The sequence below is a fragment of the Epinephelus lanceolatus genome, unplaced genomic scaffold (assembly GCF_041903045.1).
Source record: "Epinephelus lanceolatus isolate andai-2023 unplaced genomic scaffold, ASM4190304v1 scaffold31, whole genome shotgun sequence".
Classification (NCBI taxonomy): Eukaryota; Metazoa; Chordata; class Actinopteri; order Perciformes; family Serranidae; genus Epinephelus; species Epinephelus lanceolatus.
The window spans coordinates 63269-83899 of NW_027556813.1; the positions used below are offsets into that span (position 1 = coordinate 63269).

A 20631-nucleotide genomic window follows, 5' to 3' on the forward strand; every position below is an offset into this window, starting at 1 on the left:
ACTACACCTGGTCAACAATACAAGGGATCTGAGTAATTCTAAATCCAAACTAAAGTTTTCATCTGATGGATGGATGGATGGAAAATGGCAATGAAAGAATCAGGGGAGTAGCGAATGTGGCACGAGAGGAGAGACACAGGGACAGATTGAGCAGCAATATGCACAAGTGGGGCAGACACTGTGACACACCACCACAGAGAGCCCGTGTTAAGTACGTACCAAAGCTTCTTAAAATCCTCCCTGTTTAGTTGCAAAGTTTTGATCGTTGTTTTATTTTAACCTGTGCAAATAAAGTCAAACTCAGTGACACAATGACTAAAGCCCAGGGCAGACCAAAGATTCGCGACATGACGCAACCGTTTTAGAACCTTGCAGAGAAAAGTTGCAGCAGCGTAAACCGGCCGGTCTGAGCTAGACTCAAGCCAGCTGATGGTGTCACCTGCAACTCAGCTGGTCAAATCGCCGGCAGCTAGTTTTAGAATGTAAAGCACATGACCTGTTTCAACAGCCTATCAGCTTGTGGTGAAGTCTGCTAGTCAAGTGAAAACAACCGCAGACAGTGTGTTGGCTTGCTGCGGCAGGTGCTCTGTCCATGCAGAGCGCTGTTTCCTCACGATGTGCAGGTGTCAGGCGGTGGGTCACTGCTGCTGCTCACTGTATGTGCTCATGCCCCCACCACACACACACACACACATTCTCACTGATTAATTGGTGCTGGTTATTAACATTAGCACGGCATATTTATTATGAATACAGTCCATCTGGTGCTGGTTTTATTTATGTTTTTTCACCCTTTCATCACTACCACAAATGCAACTGTAGCCAGTATCTCAGTAAAATTATCCTCATTCATATTTTAAGAAGATACAAATTATATTCCGTCAAGAAATAATCCTGTGAAGCTGAAAATCAGTACAGAAGTACAGAGAGTTGTTGCATGTAGATGATACGCCGTCTTATCTAGTTGCACTGGTGTGAACCGGGAGGTTTTTAGAATGTTGCAAAACGGCGTATTGCAAGTAGTTGTCTGTTTCAACTCATCGTATCACAAATCTCTGGTCTAAACTGGGCTTAACACGATGATGTATAGCAATTAAAATGTGAACAGTATTTCTAAGTTCATTAGTTAGTATGCTAAAATCTGGATATTCATAGTTAACACAAAGTATAACTAAGGCTGATAGAAATATCATTAATTTTGTTGTTATTTGACAAATAAAATATTTTGACCCACTGTTCCACCACCACTCTCTGACCAGACAAATATGTTACATTTTACTGGAAACTACATAGCCTTATCATTTACTGTTTCTGGGAATAATAAAAGAAGAGGTGGTAAAGTTCAAATACTTTACTGTCATATGCACCACCATACAGTTAAGCAGTCATGGCAACAAAGGTCTTATATCTCAGGCTCCCTCCAACCAACAATGCTCATATAAATATGTACAAAAAGGGAGTGGTGGTGCTGTGACATAAAGGCTGAGTGAGCTACTTTATCGTAGACCCACGAAGACCTCTCACTATCTCATAACTAATGTCAAACTAAACACAATCTATATTGTGGTTCAATGTTAGGAATATTATATAATACGCAAAACCATATTTAAACCTTTATTAATAGTTGGTGTGTAGGTGTGTATCTGTCCATCATTCTAAAGCAGGTTCAAACCAAAATCTAACATTTTTGGATTTAGATTATGCTTCAACAAAACACATTCAGAGTTTAGTTTATTGGTCTGACCTGAGGAAGTGTAACTAGGTCATTTATGTCTTAATCACTAGTTTTTAAAATCTGTCACAATAGTTTTATTACCTGACTGTGAAGGCCTCCAATGTTTGAATGTGTAAGACGTGTTTATGCCCAGACTCCACTCCCAGTCTCTCCTGTCTGGCCAGAGAGGTGGGTGTAATCCCCTGTATCTGTTTTTGTTTTCTCCAGTATCACAATGTTTTTTGTCATCTGTCAATGTATGGACTGTAGCGTACAGGCTCTATTCATGAAGATTTTTTTTTTTACACACCACTAACTTACTATAAAATAATAAAGTTAAATTAAAATTGTCTTCTTTTCTTTCTTTTATTTGAACGTGTCCTCCAATAACATGACATCATCAGTCGGCCTATTGCTCTCTCCCTTTCTCTCTCCTCTTCCTACTTAATGCATTTCTCTGTCTTGGCCTCTTTCAGTCAGCTATCTGGCTCTGTCAGTAATTCAAAAACAGGATTCCAAAATATATTTTTCAGTCAATAAAACCATAATAAATAAAAGACAGTCATATAAGCAATAAAAAAAACAGACCTATATTAAAAAGTTTTTTGGGGGGACATTAGAACATGAACATGTCCTGCAAATGTCTGCCCCCTCTCTTCCTACTTAACACTGCTCTCTGTCTCTGTCTCTGTCTCTTTTCTCAGCCCTTGTGTGTGTATTTCTCCAGTGTCCACCGCAAATCCACTGAATACAGTCTGTGGGCAACAAGTCAGAGACACGTTAAGTGGTGCAATGTAGCCAATCAGAGGCAGAGTAGGGCGGGTCTTGCTAAGAAAAGCCAATAGCGAAGCAGCAAGCAGAATCAACTGAAGGTTCAGTATGTGATGTCATGCGGAAGTGCTTCCCTCGTCGTCTACCTGCCTTGGTGTGGCGCTGGCGTCAGTCACATTACCTATCCTCAGTATCATGGCGAATTGAAATGATAGAAAGTTGTGACGTTACCACCACGCTACTGAGAAACGCGGTTAAGTTAGCAACTTCGCTACTTGTAGTAACGCTAATGCCCAGCACTGGTGAGGCTAATGGGGTATCATCAGTGTTAGTGGCTTCACCACCTCTAGCTGAAGTACATTGTTGTTTGCAGCTTTATTTATTATTTTAATTATTAATCAGAGTGCCAAATTGATATTTTAGCATATTTTATGAGACTGAGTTGATTATTTGGCTTTATTTGGCATCTATATAATTAATAATTATTTTCAATAATAAGTAATTATTTCTGATAGCCATTTCTAATACTTTGTACCACTAGTTCACAACAAATCAAAGTTTTACACAAATCAGCCCTTTCAATCCACCGTCCCCTCACCACCTCCTGACAAGACAAATAAGTTTTGTTTTACTGGAAACCACATAACCGTTAACTGTTTCTGGGAATCAAAAGTGAAAGTAACTTCACACGGCAGAATAAAAGTAGGCAGTAGGCTAGTGCATTGTCAGGGCGTGTTCAGAGCTCTGTCCTCAGGACAAAAGCTACTTAACCTATAACAGAATACTGCACAAACAATTACTACAAATTCATGGATAAAAGAACAGAACAGTACTTTTACCATGGACAGATGACTCCAACAAAGGTAAGCAACAATCTCTTTGTCAAGGATTGTTTCCCTCATTTGAAGTCCGGCAAAAATATCAGGCTTTCCATAAAACAGAAGCGTGACTCAGTGTGTTTTATCTATTTTTAACAGCTCCATTAGTGTGCCCATTACAGTAGTTGTTTTATTCTATATTGTAGTCTGACAGTTTGCAGAGTACACTTAGCTGTGTGATTCATGTCTAATATGGATAACTGTTGGAGAAGATGTTGATAACAGGGTTCATTTCTATAACTTTCAGTAAGAAGCAGTTTGAATAATCTGGAGCAAGTGTGGGATGGCTGAGAGCGTACCTACAATGGATAACTCTGATGAAGAGGTAAACAGCTCGTTTTTACAACCTTAAACTTAAATAACAATAAAATTACAAGCCAAATATTTCTCCTTGAAGCTATTGAATGGGATTATAAATTGATTCATTTCACTTTTAAACTGTTTTTTTTTTTTAAATAATGAAGGAGTTCTACGATGCCCCAGATTACCCCGAGTCATACTATGAGGACGGAAAGATTACTTTACCAACATCACAGTCTGACTGTATGTGTGACCGTCAAAAACTGATCTGATTTATAACGAAATAGGCTTACATGTTGTAATGTTGAGATACTGAGATGTACCTCTCTTCTCTTGTGACAGACGTTCCTCCACCAGGAGATGTAACAGTTCTCAGTGCTGACCAGGAGACTGTTTCTCTTGGCTTTTCACTCACTGAGACCTCTGTTAGGTATAAACTGCAAATAGATTACTCCTGTGACACACAGACAGGCAGTTTGATCAGAGAGGACTCCAGCACTGTGACGGTTGAGGGACTGAATCCTGGGACTGAGTATACTTTCAGCATCATAAGGATTGCTGATAATGGAAATCAAAGCAAAGCAACCTCGCTATCTGTCTTCACAGGTAAATCTGTAAAACAAATCAGTAAAAAACAAACAAACAAAAAAGATAGAAAGTATTGTCTGAATGGTCTTTGATCTCATAACCTATATAAATGTATTTCTTACACTGAGGTATGCTCTTATTTGGTTAAAAAGGTCAGTTTTAGACTGAAGATGTGGTAATAATTTGTATTTCCACAAGTGCATGACCTGATTATATGTGGCTTTATCTTTTACCACACCTCTTTAACCTGGCAGTTAAACACCACTTTAAAATACAGAAAAGCACTGACTGAACTTGAATTCCAAAGTATAAGTGAAACTACTGTGATGTTCCCACAGAGCCCAGCCCTCCTGCAAACATTACAGTTGACCAGATAAGCAGTGAGTCAGTGTCTCTGAGTTGGGACCCACCTGCTGGTGAAGTGGAGAGCTACACTGTGACCTGTTGCAGCGAGGGAGAAACTGAACAAGTGTTGACAACAGACGCAAACAACCAGACTTTCAGCAACCTGAAGCCAGGGGTGTGTTACTCCCTGCAGGTTTCTGCACAACTTAGGAATGGAAGACGAAGCAAGCCAGCTGTAACAGCTGCTACCACAAGTAAGTAACAGAAATCATAATGTCAATAAAAAAGAAGAATTGATTTTCTAATAAAACCACAGACTTTTGAGCATTATACACATTTCTACCACAACTCTGCAGAAGTTTCCAAAAGACTATTCAAATAAAAGAGATATAAATGAAAGTAATAAAACACTCTGCGTTTTAATAACCAGTGGATGTTGGGCATTGACAAAAGCTAATGCTGGCTTTTCCCAAAAAAACCTAGGAGGACATGGCCTCAGTCTACCTGGTAACTTGTAAAAATTCATATGAATTCCTACTTGTGACAAGGCTGTGGCAAGCAGTACTTGGAAAGAACTTGATCTATGTGATCTTCAAGATGAGGAATAGGAACAGCATCAGTATCAGTCAAAACAAAATCTTTCCTTTCTCTCTTCCTGAGCTGCCAGAACAAGGGCTGAACTCCAAGCACTAGAAGTAGACTCTGGGGCTGTCCCTTTTTATTTTCATAATCCAAACTTAATCTAGACTTTCGGGGAAAAAATACATTCAAACTGTATATGACTGAAATGTAATCAAAATGTACAGTCTGTAACTGCAACAGAGTTTAAAGTAGTTTGCCTTGTGGTCCAGCAGATGGTGCTCTTAAAATAAAATGTTAATCAGTTTGACCTATTGCATCACATGCCCTATTGACCTATAACTTAACTAAGCTATTAAATAAAAATGGAGGAGGAAATTGGCGTGCACAATCTATCATAGTGTAAGCAAATGGCTCCTGCTCAACATGCAACTAATGCAAAGGTGACCTTCCCTGCTTCCCCACTATGTCTCTTCTAATACTCAGCCACAGGTCTAGTCTACTTATTTAATCCAGGGTTTTCCTCACACCCATGTGACCAGACAGTGGTCAATCCTCATGAATCACTGACACCTTTCAGGGTCAGTGTGCAGGGACATAATCTAATAGGTCATGCTCCATCTCTCAACACACCAGGGACACATACCAATGTTGAAAAGCCATGAAAAAGTGCATTTTGCATAATGTCACCTTTCAAGTGTGAGGCTGTATGTAACAGTGTAGATCTGGTATGAATCAAACTTGCAAAAGAATCGGTACAAAAGAATTAGTGAATTTTTTTGGCCAGCAATAGTGCAAGTACACTAATACCTAATGACATCTTAAAACCGACTATACCTTTATGTTTTATATTCATAATCTTTTGATATGGTTAACAAGTCAGCATTTTCATGAATCTGCAACATTTTGAAGCACAGGATGACCTTTTCCACGTATTTCCAGTCCTTTACTGACAATCCAGCGGCAGTCTGCCCATTAGATTTTGATAGTGTTTATAAATCTAAATTATTTCTACATTGCAAATCCATTTACTCAAGTCTCAGTTGCCAGTTTATTAGGTGCAACTAGCTAAAACTATTGCAGTCTAATAATACAACATTGAGATTATAATGTTTAGTATTTCTTAAAAGTGTTTTTAAAAGATGTCAATTCAACTTCATGGGCATATTGGAGGATGTACAGTATTTATGGTGTTTACCTGTACTGCATTATAGTTTCTTTGTAATAGTCTGACCTCATAGATATAAATGGTGTGGACAAAGTATCAGAAGCACCTGTCAGTATGAGACTATGCAATTCAACAGCACCACAAAATAAAGCCCTCAAAAGGACCAGAATGTTGAGTCAACACTACTCAAAAGAACAGCTGTTTTATTAGACTGCTTCAGTATTAGCGAGGTGTAAACTATGTAAGGGCAAAATGAAATAAAATATTGAAAAAAAAAAAACCATCATGAGCTTAATATTAATTGTTTTTTATGTCTATAGAGACACAACTACAGAGTTTTTTGGAGGATTTGGGACTGGAGTACCAGGACAAAAAGAAGCTATCCCTGAGCACAGTACTTCAGATTGACGAGAGGACCATTACTGATGAACCTGCCAAGTGTAATTCAGATCTTCGATGTGTTTTTCTGAAGAAACTAATGATGGTTAATGTGACAGCTAGGAATATGAAATGTACATCTGCATGTGAGTCAAACTGTAGTGATCAGTCCATGAATACAGAGTTAGATCTTGATAATCTGGTCAGCAGCACAAATTCAGGTGACATGTTAAACCCCCTTGACATAATCACTGCTCTCTTTCTGTGGTCTGATGCTTTTGTACAACAGGAAATGGCACTCAAAATGTCTATGTGTCAGTTTTCTGTGCCTCTGTTGCTTCCCAATTGTGACACAAAGCAGTGCACACTCATGCTTTGGGCCATGAGAGAAATCGTTAAAAAGTACAGACCTCAGTCACTTTCAGAGTCCAAAGGCTTCATTGAACAAAGAATTGTTCTCTCTGAACTTCCAATGATATCTTTTGTGAGACTGGGTGAGTGCTCCCTGTCCAAGTCAGAGATCCTCAATAAGCTTCTGAGCAATTCTCAGCAGTACCATGATACATTTGTTCACTGTAACATGGAGTGTGGTGACAATAACATGGAGTGTGGTGACAGTCCAAGGAGAATATCCAATGGACTGGTTGAAATGACTTGGTACCTTCCTTGTGGGAACAAAAACATGGATATTTTCAGTGAGCCAGTAGCTGTAGCTAACCTTCGTGGAGACATTGCCTCGTTTGAAACACAATTTTCTTTTTTGTGTCAGACATCAGCAGCAGTTTTTGTGTTCTTTGACAATTTGGACTCTGAGTGTGAGCTGCTCACCAACCAACGCCACAAGGCACAGATCTTTTTGGTAGGTAACCATCAAAGTAAGCACTTCAGTGTTGATGCTGTAAAGAAGGTGGCAACCAAGTTGGGCTTGAACAACAGCAACATCCTTTTAAAGACTAAGCAGATGAATGATGCAGACTTTGTTAAAAATCTGAGGAAAACAGTCAGCAAAGTAGTTGAGAACTCAAAGATGAAGATGCAAATTGAGCAGATGGCTGACATTGCCCATGAACTGGGAATCTTGGTTGATGAAGACTCTTCAGAGTGCCAGAGTGCCAAGAAAAATGCAGATGCCATAACTGCAGAAATTCAAGACATCCTTAAATGCAAAGACACTCAGCTACCCCTGCAAGGCCAAATATGGAAGGAACTGACTCGCTTGGAGAAGGAACAATTTCGGCTCCGAAATATTGGGTCTGAGAACGTAGAAAAGTACAAAAGTGACCTTGAGGTACAGAAAACAAAACTTAGGAAAAAACAGAACACTTGTGACATGTCAAATGCAATGACGTGTTTTATCAACGCAATAACAAGACCAGGGATAGAGAGGTGCTATTTCCTGAAATGGATGCGAATGAACCTTGATAACCTGTCTCGAGAAAAACTGTCTGGCCTCCGAGATCAGTACAAAAAGAAATGCAAAAATTCTGAGAACAAAGAGGAGATCAAAGAAATTGACAGACAACTCTCCAACAGCTCACTGGGGACTGAACACTTCTTCCGTGAAATGGGTCAGATCTATGAGGCTTCACTGTCTCTTCCAGAAACACACCCATCACGAAAACAGTTTCAACATCTGCCCAAACTATGTGCAGAATTGTTACTTGATGGATTTCCCCTTGAGCTTGTAGATGGAGATGCCTCCAACATACCTCTCAGATGGGTGAGTGACGTCCTCTCTCAGCTCAATGGCTTGGTGTCTCCTAAGAACAAGATACTGGTGGTCACAGTTCTTGGAGTTCAGAGCACAGGAAAGTCTACTCTCCTCAACACCATGTTTGGAGTGCAGTTTGCAGTCAGCAGTGGGCGATGCACTCGAGGTGCCTTTATGTTGCTCATCAGAATCAATGAAGATGTTCAAAAAGTCCTCAACTGTGACTTCATGGTGATCATTGACACTGAGGGCTTAAAGTCACCAGAGCTCGCACAACTGGATAATAGCCATGAGCACGACAATGAGCTTGCAACACTTGTTGTGGGGCTGAGTGATATCACCATCATCAATATCGGAATGGAGAATTCAACTGAAATGAAAGACATCCTACAAATAGTTGTGCATGCTTTTCTCAGGATGACAGAGGTGGGTAAAAAGCCCAAATGTCAGTTTGTCCACCAGAATGTGTCGGATGTTTCAGCTCATGAGAAGAACTTACGAGACAGGAAACTGCTCTTGCAGCAGTTAAATGAGATGACCCAGGCAGCAGCCAAAATGGAAAAGAAAGAGGAGAACATGAGCTTCACTGATGTGATGGAGTACAGTCCAGACACTGGGAACTGGTACATTCCTGGACTCTGGAATGGAAACCCACCAATGGCACCAGTCAATGCAGGGTACAGCGAAGCTGTATATGAGCTCAAGAAAAATGTAATCCAAATTTTGGGACGTTGTGAGTCATCTGCTAATAATATCTTGGAGTTTACAGAGTGGATGAAAAACCTGTGGAATGCAGTAAAGCATGAAAACTTCATCTTCAGCTTCAGAAACAGTCTGGTGGCTGATGCATACGTGAGGCTGTGCACAGAATTCAACAAATGGGAATGGGAATTCAAAAAAGAAATGTACACATGGGTTACAAATGCTGAGACAAGAATTTCCAATTTTGGCAAATTTGCTGTGGAATCTGAGATAGCTGACATGAGAGAATTTCTCACTTGTTTGAAAAGTGAAGCGTGCACAGTGCTGATGAAATGGGAGACAAAGCTTCTTGACAATTTGTCACAGTACTTCAAGCAAACAGAGGGTCACGTCTATCTTGTTGAAGGATACAGAGAAGACTTTGCAAACAGTGCAAAGACCCTTCGACGAGAAATGGAGAGCTCTGTGTTTAATCAACTCACAGCAACAGCTGACATCAGACAGGGAATGGCAGAACTTGATAAAATCGAGGAGAACCACGCAAAAGAATTAGAGGAGAGAGTGTGTGCATTGATTGAACAATGTCGGGGAAAAAATGTAGAGATGACAGGCAAAGAGTTGGACAAAGAATTTGATAAGATGTGGAACAGAATGGTGAAGGAACTCTCCTTCTCTAAGCAAAAGCCTGCAGATGTCTTTGCAAGTGTGTACCACTACCTGAGAGAAAATCTAAGACGTAAGGGAAGTCATGTCTGTCAATTGCTCAGTAAAAAAACCCTGTCAGAATGTGGACTTGTTCCTTTCAGATATACTGCAGAAGGATTCTTCAAGCAGTTGAAACACAGAATCACCAAGTTCTTCAACACTGAAGATCACATAAAGGCTGTACAGCAAATGGCTGACAGTATCATAGCAGATTGCAAACAGTATGTCACTGGAAAAGTGGAAAGAAAAAGCAATTACCATGACACTTACATTCAGGAGATCCTCCACATGATTGACGAGAAGCTGCAAAACAATAAGGAAGTGAAGACAGAGATTGAGTTTGAAATTTCTCTGAAACAGCACATCTGTGGAGATGCAGCCAGACAGTTTCAGATCATGCACGAAGATTTCATACATGAGAATGATCCCTACAGATGTCTGAATCGAAACAAAGAAAGGTTTTGCACTGATTTTAAAGACTTGTTCCATGAACGAGACCAGTGCCAGAAGAAGGCAGAAGAATTCACAAACTGCTGCCTGAAGCCTGCAGTTGAAGACTTTGTCAAGCGTTCCTTGGGTCCTGATATCATTGGTGAAATGATGACAAGCCAGCAGTTCAGCACACGAATATACCTCCAGTATTCACTTTTACTGGATTTGCTCACAAAGGATGACTTTGAAAGCTATCTGAGCTACATTGACTCATATGAGTATTATGTAAAGAAATGGATCCTCGACCAAATAGTAGAACGCTTCTTAAAAGGGTCTATCATGTTTGAGTTTGAGTATCGAAATCTCCAGTTTAGCATGAGGAACATAACTAATGCTATCAACAAAGCTAAAACCAAAAAGAGTGGCAACTTAAGAAAATTTGTTGAAGATGTCTGTCAGGAACTTGGTGATAAACTGGTCATTTCCCAGGATGCTCTTGGTGCTTTCATGATCCTGAACAATACCAACCCGGAACAGTTTGCTCACTGGCTCACCGACTGTCTGAAGGACATGGCAGAGGCTCTTACAGAGAAGTTTAAAGAAACAAACATCCAAACAAAACTAAAACAACTTCATGTGAATCCTCAGAACGAGCTTTTCACCAGACTGATTGGATGTGTTAAACAGTGTCCATTCTGCAAAGCACCTTGTGAGGCAGGAGGAAAAGACCACACTGAGCACTGGACGTCACTACATCGGCCACAGGCTCTGGGTGAAGTCAGGTGGCGTGGGACATGTGGTACTGACATATGCTCTCACTCTGTGATCAGTGACAGTCATTTTTGCTGCAGTGCCACAAATGGAATTTGGTACCCTTTCAAACGTTACAAAGATATTTTTCCTGACTGGAAAATTGTTCCAGACGTAAGCCTTCAGGCATCAGACTACTGGAAATATGTACTGGCAAGGTTCAACGATAAGTTTGCTGTAGCATATAATGCAAACCCTGCTAGCATACCTGCTTCTTGGAAATGTATCACACGTAAGCAGGCAGAAGCAAGCCTCAGAGAACGCTTTTATATCAGGTGAGAGACTACAAGCTTTGTGGTTATAGAGGTGCACATCCTACTAACATGCATTCACTATCATTACATGGATATTTACATTTTACTTGTTTAATATGACTTAGAGCACAAATATTAACATGTTGTCTATAAGATACAAAGCTATTTGCAGCTGCAGCTTACAAATATAATAGTTCTATGTTTATGTTTATGAGAATACTTTTAAATACTGTTTGATACTTTAGGACACATACTAACGTTTCCAGTTTGATTAAATTTGAGTTTGAATTCATGATTTTGTGTGACAGATGAATATCATTAGAATGTAAATGCCAAGAGGTACAAATGGCGTATGTAATCTTTTATTGATCATTTTGTTTCCGTGAAGTATCTGATGTCAAATATTTACAACTTTATGTGGTATTGTCTTTTTAAAAAAAATCTGATTAGGTATGATATGCAGTTGTTTAAAAGAAAAAGTTAGAATCAATTTGCTTTCATTTCTGTAAAGCATCTGATGCTAAATATTTACTTTTTCACTGTATTAAAAGATGTCAAGATGTGGGTTATACGTGAGACAGTTTTTGTCTTGCTTTACTGGCTTATTTTATTGATTAATTTAACATTTGTAATGTATGTTTTTATTTAGATTTAAATAGCTCTATACGTTATGCAGAGCATATTTATGATTCAGAGTTTGGGCCAGGATTGTCTGCATATGGCTCTCAATATTTAGGTGGCTGAGCCAGCTGCTAGCAGCTAACAGTGCAAACAGTGCCAACAAGGTAACAGTGTTGGCAGAGCTAACGTTTCAGAGGGTGGGAGTTATGCTTCTGCAACAATGCTGTGCCACCACCATGGGTTGAGATGGAGTTACTCGTGGTAACCTCCATATACACGCAGTGCATAATGCCAGCGATTAGCTAGCCAGTGGGATACACACAGGGAATCACATGCATTGACATGCACGGGCAGCCGGACTAGTTACCACAACAAAGAACAGAGAAGCTTGGATTATAAAACACACAGAGGTAGTGTTACTATATTATCTGCTCAGGAGGCCACGACTCCACTATATCTTTACTGAGCAAACAGTTGTTTAGTTCTATATTAATGTTCTGAATGTAGAAATTGTGATATAGAACTACTTTAAGTATCCGGTGCCAAATATTAACTTTTTAAAATCTATGTTATCTCAAATTTAGAATGCTTTTGTTTCTGTGAATTATCTGATGCCACATATTTACTTTAATGGAGGATACAATCATTCAGTCTAAATGTGGTGGTGTCAAAATGTATATATGACAGAGTGTCAGTGTTACTCTTAGCCCACTTAATGTCCTCAGTCAGATCTGTGGGGAACTGTCATCCATTTACAGCTTTTATTACATGGATGACAGTTCCTCAGTCAGATCTGTGGGGAACTGTCATCCATGTAATAAAAGCTGTAAATGGGTCCTATTGTAAAATCTTCCACCTTTGATTTTTACTCATAATAAATTGATTTCTGTACATGTCTCAATTCTGGCGTCCTGTATTTGAAACCTTTCACCATTCTTGGCTGTTACAAACTGTGAATATCACTCTGATAAAAAAAACAGCATCTTGTTCTCATATGAGTTGATAGCATGCCATAGATAAAACTGTTATCTAGTGTCAATTTGCCAACAAGCACTGGAGGTGAGTACTGAATATTCCAGCTAGATAACAATTCTGTTAAATTACCCTCAGAAACCCATCAGACAAAAAGAAAAAGAAAGATTAAAGCAGCTGTGCGGAACTTTTCGTTTTCGTTGATTATAGCGCCCCTTTGGTCAAAGCGGTATGACACCCACAGCCTGATGTCGTAAAATTCCGACTGCAGCCGGCAATTACCGCATGCATTTGTTTTGGAGAGTGAGAGGATTAACTAACGTCAGGTCACTCCAAGTAATTAGTGGAAACAGCAAAATTACTCAGTAAATTCTCCTGTCGTGTTTCTGTTCTGATCTAATCTGTGGTGTATTTTGAGTTACTAAGGCTACCGTAGTAGTGTGAGCCTCAAGTTATTCTGGGTAATGTAGTAACCGTTGTTGTGCTACTGGAAACAATGAGAAGCAGCCGTGTATGTTCGGTGTAAGGAGGAATAAACAGTTAACAAGTCATCTGCTGAGTCCGCATTATTATGTGAAAAGAATACTCCGACGGTTTGGGAGTTATGCCCTTTCTCTATCATTTTCATATTGAGACAACATGATGGATATCTTGGCGCTTGTAGGGGGTCAGTACATCTTGCGCGGAGGGATACACCGGTGAGCAACAGCTGCAGCTGGCTCTGGGACAGGTACGCTAGGTCACTCACAAAGAGACGACACAGACGATATTACTCACTCGACTGAAAGCTGTCCATCAGCTCCTGCAGGCCTGGGGCGTTTTTTCCAGTTCATCTTAGGAACATGAAAAAAGTTTCAGTCACGCCAGGATTAGTGATTGCTGCAAAGTTTTCACTCCTTGTGATGCACTCTCTGCGGCGCTTTTCCTCCTGATGATATATCTCCACAACGATGGTAGCACCGAGTCCCATTCTGTGCAGCAAAATGGGAGCGGAGGATTCAGCCTCTCTTCTCGCCTGCTCAGCATCCAACACATGGAGTTCCTCATCTGTATGCTCCGGCTCAAACAGGCATGGCTCTGGATCTGTGTCCGCTACAAGAAACTCTTCAAAATCGCGTTCAAAGTCGTCCATTGCAGCCACTATAGTCCGGCGATATTGCTAGGCTAAATAAACAGCTGAGTTTTGTTTACAAGCTATGTCTGTGCCTACTCACCGGTGTATCCCTCCGCGGATCACAGCGTAGGACGTACTGACCCCCTATAAGCGCAATGCTAACCGCTTAGACCCAGCCACTGGATGTACAGACACAAAAAAGATACCGATCACGTTTTCTCAATATGAAAATGATAGAGAAAGGGCATAACTCCCAAATCGTCAGAGTATTCCTTTATGTGGGGGGTGGGGTGATACGAACAACCTGATCTCACAGAAATACGTGAAATGACCACGACCTATTAACACCGCATTACGTGGTGGCAGCACGTAATGGGTTGAAATTACGTGCTGCCACCACGAAAACAATGCCAATGTAAAGTCAATTAGGATCCTCTCCTGTGGTGGACACACGGATTCCTTGATTCAATCACGTCACGTCAACCTCGTTTTCCTCTGTATACACACAAAAACGCGGAAGTGTCCTTGATAACTCAACAATATGACAGGTTAATGTCAAGGCCATAAAATAAAATAAATGTATTTTGCCAGCTTTTGATAGCATGGGGCTTTAAGAGCATTGTGCTGTGGGCGGATGGGGCGCGTTCCACTACTGTTTTGTAGCTGCTCTCCGCCGTCTGTGGGCTTCATTCCATTTCAGATTGCCATCCGTCTGCCGTAACTGAATCCAAACGCCACTAATAAATAAATAAATAAGAAGATAAAAATAAGGCTGAGCACGGAAGAACCAGAGAGGAAACACCATCACATGGAGCCGTCTGCCCCTGGCAACCCGGCCACCCTCCACTCCACCAGGGGAGAGCGGACCCCAAGCCAGACCCACAGAACCAGGGGCTGCCCCACTGGTTATACCTCCGACCGTGGCAGCTGTCACACAAACCGCTGCTGAAAATTATACATTTTGATACAGGTAGGCTATATACATATTGCAAAACTCTGTAAAAGTACACCAAAGCATATTTTCATTTCCAAATATTTATTTGAAAACGAAACCATTCATACGGTCAATATAAAACATTTTGTTAGTAATAAAAAACAAATGTAATCTCAATGTGACCACGCCAGCCGGCGGGACTGTGGCTGAACCACTTCCAATGTTCATTCATTCATTCATTCATTCATTCATTCAATCGCGTGTTCAATGTGTGTGTGTGTGTGTGTGTGTGTGTGTGTGTGTCAGAGAGGAGTATCAATAAAAAAAGTAATTATTTCGATGTTTATTTCTTTTATTCTTCCGTTTTTTTTTATTAAAATGCGTAATATAGCCAACAATATTATAGACCAAATGTTAATCTAATTATTATTGTAGAATGTATTTAGCAAATCACCACTCTCAACTGGAGACAGCAGCAAAAAAAATAAAGAAGGCATTATAAATAGTGTTAATTAATTGACGTGAGACATTGAAGAGGTTGTCTCCTATAGTCTGTAATTTTTTATTTTTTTTTATCATAACTTCTCGGAAATTACTCAAAAGTAGAACATGCTAAAAGTAAATACAATAATAGGCTAAATAGTATCTAAACAATAATAAATAGTATCTAAGTTATCTATTAGGCTACCATTCCACTCTGTAAATAGATTTTAAAATTTCAATATGATTTTAATACTATTTTTGCTTATTTCATTATTGTTATTATTGGTTTTACTTTTTAGTAGTATTGTATTGTCTGAGGATGACTCATTTTAGTAACTCTCTACAGTAAAAAAGAAAAAAACAAGCAAAGAAACAAACAAAACTCATTTTATACACTGGGCCTTCAAAGTGCTCTCTGAAACTACACCTGGCATGGCTTGTGTCCAAAAAATGAAAAAATCTAAACTTTGTCGTAGAGCTAAACCAAATACATCATTGGAAAGGTCTCAACCTGGAGAGTAACATATGTCAGTATGATGATTCTACATGGCTCCTGCTTTCAGCCATTGACCTTTGAACCTTGACCTCAGTGCATGTTTGAGGGCTTATAACTCAGCAACTAAAGGGGGTACAGACATGGGACCAACTGTTATAGAGAGCTCTTGACCTCAGCTATCATGTGAGTGTAGTCAACAACTGAGGGTGTTGTCAGATATGGATAAAATATGGATAAAATTAATTTTCACCCATTTAGAAATTAGATATTTAAAATCTGATTTCACAAATGTGTTTACCATCCCTTAAAGTCCACAGTGTACTCTCAATTCAGTATTTACAACTTCCAAATCTGGGAAAAACACTTAGATTTTTAAAAAACTACAATTCCCTGGGACCGCGCCATGCAGTTTGATACATATCAGCAACATAGTTGTAGTTCTTCTGATTTGCAAAGTAGGGCTCTAAATAGGGTTGTAAAAAGATAGATCTACTGAATAAATCTAATATATAGTAAAGCCGAAGTAGTTATTACACTGCATCTAGATGAACTATGTTAAGAAAAAAAGCAAGGATGTTGGCTAATCGTAGTTATTTTAGATAGTACTCTAAAAATGGCGTTTTTGGGAAGGTAGGTTTTTTGCGGCTTGTTGTAAAACAGGGTCGTAAAAAGATACATCTACTGAATATATCAAATGTCTAGTAAAGCTGAACTAGTAATGACACTGCACGTACAGTACAGGCCAAAAGTTTGGACACACCTTCTCATTCAATGCGTTTTCTTTATTTTCATGACTATTTACATTGTAGATTCTCACTGAAGGCATCAAAACTATGAATGAACACGTGGAGTTATGTACTTAACAAAAAAAGGTGAAATAACTGAAAACATGTTTTATATTCTAGTTTCTTCAAAATAGCCACCCTTTGCTCTGATTACTGCTTTGCACACTCTTGGCATTCTCTCCATGAGCTTCAAGAGGTAGTCACCTGAAATGGTTTCCACTTCACAGGTGTGCCTTATCAGGGTTAATTAGTGGAATTTCTTGCTTTATCAATGGGGTTGGGACCATCAGTTGTGTTGTGCAGAAGTCAGGTTAATACACAGCCGACAGCCCTATTGGACAACTGTTAAAATTCATATTATGGCAAGAACCAATCAGCTAACTAAAGAAAAACGAGTGGCCATCATTACTTTAAGAAATGAAGGTCAGTCAGTCCGGAAAATTGCAAAAACTTTAAATGTGTCCCCAAGTGGAGTCGCAAAAAACATCAAGCGCTACAACGAAACTGGCACACATGAGGACCGACCCAGGAAAGGAAGACCAAGAGTCACCTCTGCTTCTGAGGATAAGTTCATCCGAGTCACCAGCCTCAGAAATGGCAAGTTAACAGCAGCTCAGATCAGAGACCAGATGAATGCCACACAGAGTTCTAGCAGCAGACCCATCTCTAGAACAACTGTTAAGAGGAGACTGCGCCAATCAGGCCTTCATGGTCAAATAGCTGCTAGGAAACCACTGCTAAGGAGAGGCAACAAGCAGAAGAGATTTGTTTGGGCCAAGAAACACAAGGAATGGACATTAGACCAGTGGAAATCTGTGCTTTGGTCTGATGAGTCCAAATTTGAGATCTTTGGTTCCAACCAACGTGTCTTTGTGAGACGCAGAAAAGGTGAACGGATGGATTCCACATGCCTGGTTCCCACTGTGAAGCATGGAGGAGGAGGTGTGATGGTGTGGGGGTGTTTTGCTGGTGACACTGTTGGGGATTTATTCAAAATTGAAGGCACACTGAACCAGCATGGCTACCACAGCATCCTGCAGCGACATGCCATCCCATCTGGTTTGCCTTTAGTTGGACGATCATTTATTTTTTAACAGGACAATGACCCCAAACACACCTCCAGGCTGTGTAAGGGCTATTTGACCAAGAAGGAGAGTGATGGAGTGCTGCGGCAGATGACCTGGCCTCCACAGACACCGGACCTGAACCCAATCGAGATGGTTTGGGGTGAGCTGGACCGCAGAGTGAAGGCAAAGGGGCCAACAAGTGCTAAACACCTCTGGGAACTCCTTCAAGACTGTTGGAAAACCATTTCAGGTGACTACCTCTTGAAGCTCATGGAGAGAGTGCCAAGAGTGTGCAAAGCAGTAATCAGAGCAAAGGGTGGCTATTTTGAAGAAACTAGAATATAAAACATGTTTTCAGTTATTTCAGCTTTTTTTGTTAAGTACATAACTCCACATGTGTTCATTCATAGTTTTGATGCCTTCAGTTAGAATCTACAATGTAAATAGTCATGAAAATAAAGAAAACGCATTGAATGAGAAGGTGTGTCCAAACTTTTGGCCTGTACTGTAGATGAAATATGTTAAGAAAAAGTAGGCATGATGGTTCATTTCAGATATTTTAGCAAGTTCTCTAGAAACGGCGTTTTTGTGATTGAATATTTGAATAGGCTATAACAAATATCTAGAACAGCCGAACTATCACGTTATTATCATTATTATTATTATTGGTGGGAAATTATAACAGAGGAATATATTTGCCGTTTTAATATCAAGAACACTTCCGCGTTTTTGTGTGTATACAGGAATGTTAAAGATATCATTGAGGAAAACGAGGTTGACGTGACGTGATTGAATCAGGGAATCCGTGTGTCCACCACAGGAGAGGACCCTAATTGACTTTACATTGGCATTGTTTTCGTGGTGGCAGCACGTAATTTCAACCCATTACGTGCTGCCACCACGTAATGCGGTGTTAAGAGGTCGTGGTCATTTCACGTATTTCTGTGAGATACGAACTAGGGACAGTTTTATTAATGGTAAAAAGTTCCGCACAGCTGCTTTAAGCAAAGAAGCTGAGGTTTGTTGGACTGGTGACATCACAGGGACACATGCCACAGTGACCAATATCAGTGGAAAACTGGATCCATGGGCATAACTTCACACTTCACATGACTTTTCTTTGTCTGATGAACAAAGGAGGCCACAGTGGCCAGTTTGAAGACGTCTGAACTTACATGTCCAGGTTAGAGTTGAAGTTCTGCAGAGTCCAGTGGTCCTAACACCATATTGAAAAATCTTTTGCTTTTAATTTTATTATTAATATTTAATAATGTTTTTGGGTTACATGTGTGTTTTTATTTTTATCACTGCTGATACAGTAAAACAAGCGAAAACCTGAGACCTACAGCAAGGTGGAAGACAAAAACGTTATGTCAAGCTTCATAAGTAGTTATTCACGTCAATACTGCATCAAAGACTGATATTTTTATACAGCAGTGACAGAATAAGTATCAATGTGGCCTTTCCAACACTCGTGTATGCAGTTTGAACTGGGAATTAAAGTGAGTTCTGCCTTAAATAGAGTTGAACAAAAAAAGAAATAGCAAGTTGAAAAGTCTTTTTACCTGCACAGTGACTACACCTGGTCAACAATACAAGGGATCTGAGTAATTCTAAATCCAAACTAAAGTTTTCATCTGATGGATGGATGGATGGAAAATGGCAATGAAAGAATCAGGGGAGTAGCGAATGTGGCACGAGAGGAGAGACACAGGGACAGATTGAGCAGCAATATGCACAAGTGGGGCAGACACTGTGACACACCACCACAGAGAGCCCGTGTTAAGTACGTACCAAAGCTTCTTAAAATCCTCCCTGTTTAGTTGCAAAGTTTTGATCGTTGTTTTATTTTAACCTGTGCAAATAAAGTCAAACTCAGTGACACAATGACTAAAGCCCAGGGCAGACCAAAGATTCGCGACATGACGCAACCGTTTTAGAACCTTGCAGAGAAAAGTTGCAGCAGCGTAAACCGGCCGGTCTGAGCTAGACTCAAGCCAGCTGATGGTGTCACCTGCAACTCAGCTGGTCAAATCGCCGGCAGCTAGTTTTAGAATGTAAAGCACATGACCTGTTTCAACAGCCTATCAGCTTGTGGTGAAGTCTGCTAGTCAAGTGAAAACAACCGCAGACAGTGTGTTGGCTTGCTGCGGCAGGTGCTCTGTCCATGCAGAGCGCTGTTTCCTCACGATGTGCAGGTGTCAGGCGGTGGGTCACTGCTGCTGCTCACTGTATGTGCTCATGCCCCCACCACACACACACACACACATTCTCACTGATTAATTGGTGCTGGTTATTAACATTAGCACGGCATATTTATTATGAATACAGTCCATCTGGTGCTGGTTTTATTTATGTTTTTTCACCCTTTCATCACTACCACAAATGCAACTGTAGCCAGTATCTCAGTAAAATTATCCTCATTCATATTTTAAGAAGATACAAATTATATTCCGTCAAGAAATAATCCTGTGAAGCTGAAAATCAGTACAGAAGTACAGAGAGTTGTTGCATGTAGATGATACGCCGTCTTATCTAGTTGCACTGGTGTGAACCGGGAGGTTTTTAGAATGTTGCAAAACGGCGTATTGCAAGTAGTTGTCTGTTTCAACTCATCGTATCACAAATCTCTGGTCTAAACTGGGCTTAACACGATGATGTATAGCAATTAAAATGTGAACAGTATTTCTAAGTTCATTAGTTAGTATGCTAAAATCTGGATATTCATAGTTAACACAAAGTATAACTAAGGCTGATAGAAATATCATTAATTTTGTTGTTATTTGACAAATAAAATATTTTGACCCACTGTTCCACCACCACT

The 20631-nt window shown here is 40.0% G+C and overlaps 1 protein-coding gene and 1 long non-coding RNA gene across 2 annotated transcripts; both read left to right on the forward strand.

The window, feature by feature from the left end:
* Positions 1–3207: 3207 nt before the first annotated feature.
* Positions 3208–11497, forward strand: LOC144462245 (interferon-induced very large GTPase 1-like). Its single transcript, XM_078166043.1, has 6 exons — positions 3208–3348; positions 3611–3688; positions 3828–3906; positions 4006–4269; positions 4590–4850; positions 6664–11497. The coding sequence occupies exons 2-6, from the start codon at positions 3647–3649 to the stop codon at positions 11358–11360; spliced, it is 5343 nt and encodes a 1780-aa protein (XP_078022169.1). The 5' UTR covers positions 3208–3348; positions 3611–3646; the 3' UTR covers positions 11361–11497.
* A 651-nt stretch (positions 11498–12148) lies between these two features.
* Positions 12149–12857, forward strand: LOC144462246 (uncharacterized). The gene is made up of 2 exons (XR_013490585.1): positions 12149–12673; positions 12736–12857. It is a non-coding gene; the product is annotated as an uncharacterized LOC144462246 (long non-coding RNA).
* Positions 12858–20631: the final 7774 nt, after the last annotated feature.

Excerpts from the sequence above, each read along its gene's own strand:
- LOC144462245 (XM_078166043.1), top strand. The coding sequence starts at position 3,647 with ATGGCTGAGAGCGTACCTACAATGGATAACTCTGATGAAGAG. Across the intron at positions 3,689-3,827 it reads TGGATAACTCTGATGAAGAG|GAGTTCTACGATGCCCCAGA; the intron begins GTAAACAGCTCG and ends TAAATAATGAAG. Across the intron at positions 4,851-6,663 it reads TGTAACAGCTGCTACCACAA|AGACACAACTACAGAGTTTT; the intron begins GTAAGTAACAGA and ends TTATGTCTATAG.